General features: G+C 37.7%; 1 protein-coding gene across 1 annotated transcript in view; it reads left to right on the forward strand.

The window, feature by feature from the left end:
- The window catches only part of LOC149244822 (uncharacterized), a 127520-nt gene extending 116632 nt beyond the window's left edge, over positions 1 to 10888 (forward strand). The window contains exons 2-3 of the mRNA XM_089375028.1: positions 9092 to 9397; positions 9526 to 10888. Coding sequence (XP_089231154.1) covers positions 9092 to 9397; positions 9526 to 10470 — 1251 coding nt within the window. The 3' untranslated portion in view covers positions 10471 to 10888. The remainder of the gene's footprint in view (positions 1 to 9091; positions 9398 to 9525) is intronic.
- The last annotated feature ends 1149 nt before the right edge of the window (positions 10889 to 12037 follow it).

Below are 12037 nucleotides of genomic sequence, written 5' to 3' on the forward strand. Positions count from 1 at the left end.
ATGGTACATGAGGACAAAGAGAGTGAAGATCCAAGGCTTCACTGGTACAAAATTAGAAAGGAGTCCATCAGAAAAGAAAATTACTTCGGGTTCTATCTTCAGTGTTGGGTTTGTAGCTATTTCCTAGTATAGTAGGAAACATAGGTATGTGGCACTCAACTCAGCAGAGGATGAATACATGACTACAAGTCAAGAAGCATGTGAGGCCATATTGATGAGGAAGATACTTGTGGGTATTTTCAGTCAGCAGATGGATTTGACAATGATTTATTGTGATAATCAGAGTTGTATCAAAGTCTCTGAGAATCCAGTATTTCATGACAGGTCCAAGCACATTGATATCAGGTACCATCACTTACGTAATTGTGTGCATATGAGAACTATGATGCTACAGTACATTCTAACTGAGAAGCAAGATGCAGATATATTGAAAAAGGCATTGTCAAGAGGAAAAATCAAATTCCATAGGAGCAAGATATCGGTGGTGCAAAATCCCTTTCTTGCTAAGAGGGAGTGTTAGAAATTGTAGCAAGAAAGGCTAAATTTGACTTGTTCCTTTGTCAAATTTAGTAATTTGATATTCCAAATCAGCAAGATGACTTGGATGGCAGTGAAATTGTGTGGCATGGCCTTCTCTACTAGTTTACTAAGTAAATTCGAGTTATAGCATAGAAGTACAGTTGTGGATGTAGTGTTGCTAAAATTTAGCAATCTAATTTAGTTATTTTCAGTTTGAATTAGTTAACAGAGCTCAAGCAACTAGTCGAGTCAGTTGAAGGTCAATTGAGTAGTAGAAAAATTGTTAACTGAATGATCTCTCAGTTAAATTGGTCAATCAGCTAAAAATAGCCCAAACATGCATGGAATTTGAATTGTCGGACTGAAGTGGAGGAAAAGGAACATTGTAATTATTAATTGTATATTAGTTGAGTGTACACACTGGGCATTGAGGCAGACGATCAATTACTTGGGATTTGCACAAGGAAATAGTGAATTCCCCTATTATTTAGGAGTTAATTTCCTCAAAAATTCTGTAAGGAAATAGAAGAAAGATGCGGCCTTGAATTGACTAAGTGTTTTCCAGAGCAGGATAATCAGTAGGAGAACAAGTTTACAGTGCAGAGTGTGCTTTAGAATTGAAGCAAGACATTGTAATAGTTTCTCATTCTCATGTGATTAATGAAAAGTAGTGAAAGGGTTTTTCCCTGTTGAGTTTCCCTATAATAATTGTGTTCTTGTGTTGTTTTGATGGTTGCATGTCATTGCATGTGTTTTTAAATTGTGATTTCCATTTCGTGGAATAGTAGAGGAAATTTATAATCTCTTGTTTTTAGTTCGAATACATTAATAGTAGATAATTTATATTAGTTTCTACACTCTTAGGGTGTTGTATGGTACAAATATCTCAAGGATGGGTGGCTGAAAATGTTCCCAACACTCCTAGTTCTGCTTGGAAAACACTCTTAGCCTTTAGGCTTCTCACACAAAATAAAACAACATTTGGTCAGGTGTATAGACCCTTCCCTTAACTCAGATTTGATCAATGGTGTCGATGGATTATGGTTTGTGTCTATACACATCACATGGTTCCACTAGGGTGTGGTTTCACCAACACCCACTAGGTATTGGACCTGCTAGCATGTCAACAAAGTCATGTTCTCCCACTTCCTCTCGACCTCAAAAACATAGCATATATGGACTAAAAAGAAACTTGGGCTAGGTTCATAAAGAAAAACTACAATTGTTGTGTGCCCACCGTCCTGTAGTTTCAAGGAGACTCATGGCCCAATTCCTGATACCTAAATTCTCAGTTTTGATAGAATAACTAGCGTAGGGATTGATTAAACTAAGTACACCCATAAATTTGGAAATCAACTGACTGAATATGAACACATAATTTCGCATTCACCATGCACATAATAATGAATAGCATATTCTAGGCACACTTTAAAATTCACGTGCATACATGACACCTTTCTAATCATGAAGATACATTGAGCATCAAAACTTAGACATTCATTTACATTTACAAACACGCAAGATCTTGCACCATTCACAATGTAACAAGATTCATCACACTCTATAAAGCAATATACATAAGCAATGTACACTTATCTGTGTGTTTAATGATTGTTGACACCTAATCCGAAACGGATGGGTGAACTGGACAATCATCTAGAAGATGAACTGATCCGTTTTTATTTTTGTATATAAACATGACTTACCTAATGAATAATATCACTCATTTTTCTCTCTTGTTCAATGTGGAGTTACCCTGGCCTGACATGGTATCAGAGCACAGGTCCCAGAAATAGCTGTAACTCCTGCCTCTGCCAGGTTTCTGCTGCCTCATGAAACCTCTGTCCTGAGAGACTGCGCATTTTTTTTTTTGTATAAATGTTTGCGTGACACACCTCTGCTCCTCTGCTCCCTGGCGCACCAGCGCTGCATTGCTCTCTGCTCTCCTGACAAATCTGCTCTCTGGAAGGACGAAGAAGCGCCGACAACTGAGGGCTTTGTTGTCCTCTCCGCCTCCACCTCCAAACGGCAGCACATTGCATGGATTTGCGTTTCTCTATCTGCACAGAGCTGCAAGAGAGATGCGTAAGTATTGGCATTGAATTTTTGATCAATTCTTTGTATCTTTTTCACTCTGCGGACTCCTCACGCAGAAGTGTTTGTGCCTAGATCTGAGAATTTAGTGAGTCCATTCACGTTCCTCGTGCTCACTGTGACGTTGATGTTGTATGATTACTGCTCGTTTGAGAATAGTATTATCACGTGAAAGACTTTCGACTTGCTGCTTCAGCACCACATTTTCTTTTTGCAAGTTTTCAGCATGAATGAAATCTCTTCCTGTGCCATCAACTATGGCCTTTTCAAGTCCCTCCATTAATTTTTGAAACACGTGATTTTGCATTATCCATATTTGGTGAACTCTGCATCTCTCGCAAAAGAAACTCGACCCATTGACAACCATTAACTGGATTAGCCGCTGGCGTCGCTGCCGGGGAGCTGCCTGTACTCTCAACACCTGACCCTCTGCGGAAATCTCATCACATCCGATTGCTTCTTCTTCCATAACTCCTCTATGTACTTATACGCACCCATGGATGGATTGCTCTTGGATCTGGATGAGCGGGACTCTTAATGGGAGAAACATGGAGTGTCGAATTAGAAGGGCGGAATTTCTTGGAAGTCGAAAATTCTGTATCTTCTTCATAACAATATGACCTCTTTCGTGACATGGAATTGCTGTAACATGGTTGGTATATGAGCAGAGTATTGTCATCAGTATATACAAATGTTTATACATAATGTCTGTTTGGTTGGTATATGAGCAGAGTATTGTCATCAGTATATACAAATGTTTATACATAATGTCTGTTTGGTTGGTATATGAGCAGAGTATTGTCATCAGCATATGTAAGCGTTGTGTTTTTTATGAGTTGTTGATTTGGCAGCACGAGCCTTTAAATATTACACAGCCTCTTTTTGATTGAGCAGTTTTATGCGATGATAGCAGTTTTTGGTTGAGCAGTTTTGGGTCTAAAGCATCTGTAGTATTACATGATATATATTGATATATTGAAGTGATATATTAATACATTGAAGTGATGCCTTGCGCATTTTTTTCAAAACAGTAGTATTGCAGTGATGAAATGCTGATATTTTTTTTTAGCAAATATTAGAGGGATTTGAAGGCTGTAACGTAAGGATTTTTTATCAGCAGAAGTATTTTTACAGAATGCATTCAATCATCTCTATGGTCGGAATAGTTCTCACTGGCAAGGAGAACTATTCTGAATGGTCTCGGATGGTAAAACACACCCTCATCTACAATGAGTTGTGGAAAGGAGTGTGTGTCGGAGAAGAAGACAAAGACCCAGTGCAGCCTACATCAGACAAAGAACTCGCCATTTGGGAAAACAAGAACAGCAAAGCCTATGCATTGATCGCAGCATCTTTAAATGAGGAAGTAAGTCGTCATATTTCATCCTATTCCACTGCCTTTGAAGCTTTACAAAAGCTGAAAGAACTCTATGATACACATTCTGCACTTGAAGTTGTTCAGCTCATGATTAAACTCTTCACTCTTGAACTGAAAAATAATGATCCTCTTGCTCTTGCATATGAAATAAAGTCTATAATGCATGATATTAAATCCACTAAGGTTGAGCTGGATATCTCTCTTATTGCGTTTCTCAAAGCACTCTATCCTACCTACTCCAATTATCTTGAGTCTTTACAAGCAAATGGAAATCTTAAAGATATAACCTTTGACTCTCTTGTGAAAAAGTTTGCTGAAAGAGAGAAAGCCTTTGGAAAGAAAACAGTCCCTGAATCTTCTGAAGAGACTGTTTGCCTTGCTCACAAAGAAAAGCATCCTGCTCAAGATTCTACAAGAGGAAGAGGTGGACGAAGAGGAAGAGGAAGATACTTCAGAGGCAGGGGGGGGGCAGACATTCTCAAGCAGAAAAAGCAGATCTGCATTGCATTCGCTGCAAACGAAATGGATCACATGATGCTTCTACATGCAAGCTACCATGGGACAAAGTTGAGCAGAGAAGAAATCGGCAGAAAGGTAAAACTGATGACACAGACAAAGGTAAAGCACCTGAATCCGCTCACTATATTGAGGCACAATGTAACATTGGAGTAAATGAAGATTTGTTTAATGCTTCACTTGCTTCTTCGAAAAATGACTGGTTGCTTAATTCAGGAGCAACCTGTCATATGACTCATAGGAAAGATTTCTTTGAAGATTTCACTGACAATGTTGATGGAGCAGTATACTTTGCAGATCAGTCAAAAATCAAGCCATCAGGGCTTGGCACAATCAGGGTTAAACTGCCTGGTCTTCCAGACTTTCTTCTGGATCATGTTCTATATCTCCCACAACTCAAGAGAAACTTGCTGTCCCTGGTCCACATCCGCCAGCAAGGTCACTCCATTCACATGTTTGATGGCAAGCTTGAGGTAAGAAAGGCATCTGACCACTCACTTGTCATGAGGGGTATAGAAGAAGAAAGACTTCTTAAACTGCAAGGAACCTCTGCTCATGCACAACATTTCTCATATATTTCTCATCATGAAGAAGGTGCACTTCCATCAAGTTTATTATGGCATGTTAGATTTGGACATTTAAACTATGATAGTCTCCGCTTGTTGAAGAAAAATGGTGTTGCTGGTTTGCCTACAATTCCTAGAAAACATAAACAATGTGATGCTTGCATTCTAGGAAAGCATAGCAAACAGTCTTTTCATGATTCACATTCAAGAGCACATAGGAAGCTTGAACTTATTCATTCAGATTTATGTGGTCCAATTCCTGTTCCTTCTGCAAATGGAAATAAATATATCATGACATTTATTGATGATTACACCAGAATGTGTTGGGTTTATTTTTTGAAGAACAAATCTGATGCTTTTCAAACATTCAAGAATTTTCATAAATGGATTGAAAATGATGCACAATCTCATATTGGGTCTATTCGCACTGATAATGGAAAAGAATATACATCAAATGAATTTGAACACTATCTTCGCCAACATGGGATTAAACATCAAACAACTGTGCCTTATAATCCTCAACAGAATGGTGTAGCTGAAAGAATGAACAGAACAATTTTGAATATGGTACGATCCATGCTTTTCTTCAAAAATGTAAAGACAATGTTTTGGGCTGATGTTGTTCTATGTGCTGCATATATAAAGAATAGATGTCCATCTAGTGCTATAAGAAACAAGACTCCTTATGAATTGTGGTATGGACATGTTCCTTCGGTAAAACATCTCAGGATTTTTGGTTCCACCTGTTATGCTTTAATACCAAAGGTACATAGAAACAAACTTGGTGCTAGAAGTCGTAAGTGTATCTCCCTGGGGTATTCAAACACATCTAAAGCATACCGCCTCTATGATGAAGTAAATAAAAAGTTTGTTTTATCTAGAGATGTCATTTTTCTTTAATCATCCAAATCTGACAGTGTTGTTGAGCGGCAACTTGATCGCTTGGATAGATTCACAAAACCGAAATCATTCCAAGAGTTTGATAATCAGATTCCACATCTTGAAGGGGGGATTCCTATACTAGATCAACATGTGGAATCTCCTTCTGAAGAACAATCTCCCCTGCATGACACTCCAACAACAGATGATGCTTTAAGTGATGTAATTGATAGAATTGGGAGACTTAATTTTGATTCAGTCCCAACTCAATCAACAGAACAGCCTGGACCATCTCAGAAAGGTCCCCCAAAGTGGCTGACAAAGACACTTGAAAGTGTTCATCCTGATGAAATTGGAAAAACAGGAACCAGAAATACAAACCGACAAGATGGAGGTGATGTAGATAACTCTAATTCACCTGTTGATATGGATGTTACTTATGATTGTGAATTGAACTTGTCCACAGATTTTGAACCAACTTCCTTCAAAGAAGCTGCTTCTCATGATGAATGGAAAGAAGCGATGCAGAAGGAGTATGATGCCCTCATAAAGAATGGCACTTGGAAGCTGGTTGATCCTCCATTTGGAACCAAACCAATTGGCTGCAAGTGGGTCTACAAGAACAAGTACAAAGCTGATGGCTCACTTGACAAGCACAAAGCTAGGCTTGTGGCAAAAGGTTTTGCACAGAAGGAAGGGGTCGATTATGAGGAAACTTTTGCTCCCACAGCAAAATGGGCCACCATCCGGACACTCTTTGCACTAGCTGCTCAGAACGGTTGGAAAGTCCATCAAATGGATGTAAAAACTGCATTCTTCAATGGAGACCTAAAAGAGAATGTTTTTATGTCCGAGCCTGAAGGATTTACTGTGAAAGGACATGAACACAAAGTATGCAAACTTGTGAAGTCCTTGTACGGCCTCAAACAAGCACCACGAGCCTGGTATGAAAAACTAACTGAGCATCTTCTGAAACTCAACTTCAAACATTTTGATCTTGATGATGCAACTTTATTTGTCAAGAAAATTGGCAAAACAGTTGTATATCTTGTGGTATATGTAGATGATCTTTTAATGACAGGGAACAATGAAAGCTATATTGCATCCATAAAGAAAGAATTAGGAAATTTTTTTGAAATGACTGATTTGGGCTATGTTCATTACTATCTTGGCATTGAAGTAACCCAACATCCAAAGTCCATATTTCTTTCTCAAAAGAAATACATTGGAGATTTGTTAAACAGATTTAACATGACAGAGTGCAATCCCCTTTCTACTCCAATGGAACAAAACTTGAAGCTCACATCTATTGAAGGAAAGGAGTTTGAGGATGCAACAAAGTATAGACAACTTGTAGGAAGTCTCATCTACCTCACTACCACCAGACTAGACATTTCATTTGTTGTTGGAATCCTCTCCAGGTTTATGCAAAAGCCTTGTGAGGGACATTGGTCTGTTGCAAAAAGAGTTCTAAGGTACTTGAAGGGAACTCAAGACCTTGGAATCAAGTATACACAGGTGGATGACTTCAACTTGATTGGATACTCTGATTCAGACTTCGATGGAGACAAAGAAACTGGGGTATCTACTTCAGGATATGCTATGAGTCTTGGATCAGGAGCTGTCTCCTGGAGATCACGCAAACAATCAGTACCAGCAGATTCCACAACAGAAGCACACCTAATCCGAAACGGATGGGTGAACTGGACAGTCATCTAGAAGATGAACTGATCCGTTTTTATTTTTGTATATAAACATGAGTTACCTAATGAATAATATCACTCAGTTTTCTCTCTTGTTCAATGTGGAGTTACCTAGCCTGACAATGATGACTGAAAAATGAAGGAAGGACTTCAATTCTCCACCCAATCGTAAGCGAGCCACATTGCAATCTTTATTGCAACTGATTACCCTAAATTAGATCTAAAGTATGAGGGGATGCATATTAAAGGAAATTCAAACTCAAGGCTTAATCACATAACGAGGAGAAGGAGCCCACTGTTTAGTTAGTTTATCAACTGTTTTGCAATAGTAACCACCAAAGTGACTCACTGGCCGAATGCAATGATAGACAAGTTATCTCTAATTGCATCAAAAGAGATCAAAGGGACACAAGTGGAATTGATGTCTAGGAAATCTTGCCAAGAAAAGTTGTTGCGTTTTTTAGAGTAGGCTATACCCACAAAATGAAGAACCCAACAAATCGTTTTCTTTATATAAGATAATGTGAATGGTAAGTGAAATAAAATCCTTTGTACACTCGAGTAGCTTGGGGGACTTAATGTGCACTATCAGAGTCAATTTTGCAGTTGTTAGGCCATTGTCTTAAATATAAAGTTGTTTTAAAATGTTTGTCTCAAATCTATTTTTATCTTAGATATAAAGTTCTGTTTTAAAATAATTTTGTATTACATTGTTTTTGTTTTAAATATAAAATTTTGTATTAAAATATTTTTGTCTTCAACTATTTTGTCTTCAAGACAATTCAATTGATATTAAATTTTAATATAAAATATCTTTTTATTATATTGATATTAAATATTAATATAAAATAGCTAAGACTTTTTAAAAAGAAAAGGGTAAAAAAATGTCTCGGCATTTGCATTGCTAGTTTTATGGTAACGGGATGGCTGGTTTTTAAGAATTCAAAAGAAGAGCCCTCAAGAGGCTAATGTGTAGGAACTACTAACACCTATTTATTTTCCAGGGGTTAATGTGTCGGAACTACTAACACCTATTTATTTTCCATCATGCGGCCTGTTAAAACGTAGAGCCCTACGAACTGACTGACTCTCTCAATTGTACGTTGTTCTTCAGATTCCGTTTGACAATTTGTGACTGCGATGTTCTTCCGAATCAGTTAGACCACTGACCTGTTACTGCTATGAGCCATAAGGGCGTGAAAGTTTGAAAGTTTTGGATAAAATCTTCGATAGGTTAAAAAAAGACATAAAAAGTGAATAACTGCTTGGTAGAACTTCTCTTTTATATATTGAAGAAGCTCTGTTTTTTTTACTTCTGGACAAAAAAGAAAACGGTTTGGTAGAATTTCAACAAAGAATTTTGCGCTGGGTATGCGTATACATTAACTTGGTGTTGAGCAGAGCATACTTATTTCGTTCTTGATTGTGCTTCTCAGAGCGGATCAGTTTCCCGTCCGGTACGAGGCATCTGCATCCGTAAAGATCAGAGTCCATCTCAACTCCCAATGGACATAAACATTACGGGTGTACGTCTTCTGCTTGTTGAACATTACATAGACGACCTCTCGACGTTTCTTGCTTCCGTCTCCGGGAATTTGGTATGGCTTCGTTGGCGTGTTTCTCCCTTCATTTGCCTTCCTCGTACCATTTCAGTCAAAAATTTAAGAGTTTTGGAACTTCAAGATCTTCAAGGCGACCTTTTTGGAACTTCAATAGAAAAGTTCTTCAGTTCTTTTGATGAGGTAAGTAACTCTAAAATCTTTTACAAGTATTTGTCCCGCGCTCTCGTTAATCATGTACTCAGTTATGTGCATCCTTTGTAGTTAGATTGATGCACTCACTTCCTGAAAATTAATTATCGTCATTGCAGATACCTTTGGATTTGCGTGTGCTCCACATGGATTGCACAGAGCATCCATCTTCAAGTACTTCGAGCAGCGCCCAGCCAGTTGATCTTCAACATTCCAAGAAATCATTTGATGGAAATAGTATTTCCCGTTTTCTTCGATCGATGGGCACTTCGATGCAAAACTTGACTGAGATAGTGTTGAATCATGTCATAGATGCACGATCACTCCCATTTGACTTCTCGGAGCTTAAAATGCTAAGACATTTAGATCTATCTGGCTCTTCTAATCTAACCGCATTGCCCAATTCCTTCTCTCAATTATTGCAACTTCAACATTTGGCATTGCGAGACTGCACTAACCTAGACATCCCAGTGGATATTTTGGGAGAGATTTCCACACTGGAGCATATCGATTTCAAAGGCTGTGTTCAATTGGTACTCTTGCCACAGGGAATCGCCTCTCAGAGGCGTTTAAGATACTTGAATTTACTAGAGACTAGATTACTAGAATTGCCCTCGAACTTAGAACTACTGTGCCAATTAGAACAACTAAAAATAGGGAGCCAAATTATTACAGGGTTGCCAATTTTAGGGAAGTTAAAAGAGTTGTTTCTGGTCGGATGCTCCGAATTGCAGAGTATCATGACGCCTAATGAACGGCTCACATGTTTGGAAAAGTTAGAAATATATGGCTCCAAAGTGCGCATAACAGGAGGAATCTCACTGCTGAAACATCTGAAAGTTTTGACTATAATCTCTAGTCCAATAGAAAATTTTACCTTGGATAATAATGTCATGGATGCTTTAACAGATTTGACTTTGATCCACACACGCATATCCGACTTGAGCATTCCTGCCGGTGCTTGTCCTGGGCTGGAAATTGTTGATGTTTCACATAACCTTCGTCTGAGGCAGGTTGAAGTCTCCCAATCAACCATTGTAAAACTGAATCTGGAGGGTTGCTAGAATTTGCAGCATATGAATCTTCCAAAACTTGGACGTCTCAAATTTCTCAACATAAAGAGGTGTGGTTATGTCAGAATCCAGAATGTTGCAGAATGCGGGTCATTGGAAGAGATTACGGCGGAGGAGTGTCGTTTCACGATCGAAGCAGCATGGAGTCAGTTGGAACGCCTAAATTTCTTCACGTTTTCACAAGAGTTGGACAACTTTTGCGTGAGTACCTGTAACGAATACTTATTTCATACAAAATTGATGTATATATTTTCTCTGTCGCGAAGAAATATGTTGAGAAAGATTTCCCTAATTTTATTTAAGTTTTACAAAAATTTTATTTAAGTTTTATTTGTAAAGAAACCATATATCCATTTTCGTTGTGATGAAGAAACACGTTTTTGTGTGCAGTGGAGAAGGTGGAAGCACTTGGGAACCAAAGTGCGAATAGAAGAGGTAATAAATTAAATTATAAAATATCTTAAGGAACCGCTGGGATGGCAGTAGTAATAAATTAAATTGTAAAATATATTAAGTTTGTTGTTTGTTTTTAGGAAAATCATTGTGAGAATTATTCATCAATATAAGGAATTTGGAGATACATAATAATATTTCTCAAAATTATTTTAAGTATATTTAAATTTTATTAACATATTGATGATCAAATAATGATAAAATGACAAATTTCGATTTTTGAAATATTTATATTTATATTTTAAATATTAATAATTTAAATATTTTTATACTCATACATCTAAAATTAAATTATCTACGGTGAAGTATGCGCAGGAGTTTGAAAAATTCCTGAACAGTTTTCATGGTGTGACACTGCGGGAGGTCCCGTCTAAAGCCACACTTGCATCTCCGGTGGTGCTAGAGAAAGTACATTCACAGAGTGCAATATTGATGTGCTTTATCACATACGATGATGAGTTTGTTGTAAGATTCGAAGCATGCAATGGTGGTGCCCGATCAGAGGAGTTTTTAACCGGCCGTGAAATCTTCCCTGACACACAGAATTTTCATATCTGGAGTGGTTACAACAGTGAGAGAGCATGGGTACATGTGTATATGTGGACACAACGCTCCACATTATTTACAGATGAAGATAATTTCTACGACAATGTGAGTATTTACAAAGAGGGTGTGCTCGATGTGCAGGGCGGTGAGAGGGGATGGATACTCACGTTTTCAAGTGAAAACCATGTTTTAGATGTGTTGAATCAAATCATAAATCCTTCCGCGGAAGTGGAATATGGTTTGGATTCCGCGGAAGATGGTTTGGATTGGTTATTTGGTGAGTAAGGTGAGGAGTGAAATATTTGTGGTATGCAAATTTCGTGCGACAATTGTAAATTGTTGTGGCTACGCTTATTGCGAAGGTCAACAAAGTAGGTACTAAGTTTATGTTTTCGTCATGCTATTTTTATGATGGAATTTATTAATAATATTATAAAAAGTTATTGCTTGCCTCATCAAGAGGTATAATTAGTTAAGAGAACAATTATTTTATTATCATTTTCCTTTTTGATGGGAGATTGACACAAGGAAAGCTATATAGAAATCGAAATTAAATGAT

Source organism: Pinus tabuliformis, chromosome 8 (assembly GCF_031772625.1).
Source record: "Pinus tabuliformis cultivar Carrire ecotype Pingquan chromosome 8, CPIR1, whole genome shotgun sequence".
NCBI classification, from domain to species: domain Eukaryota; kingdom Viridiplantae; phylum Streptophyta; class Pinopsida; order Pinales; family Pinaceae; genus Pinus; species Pinus tabuliformis.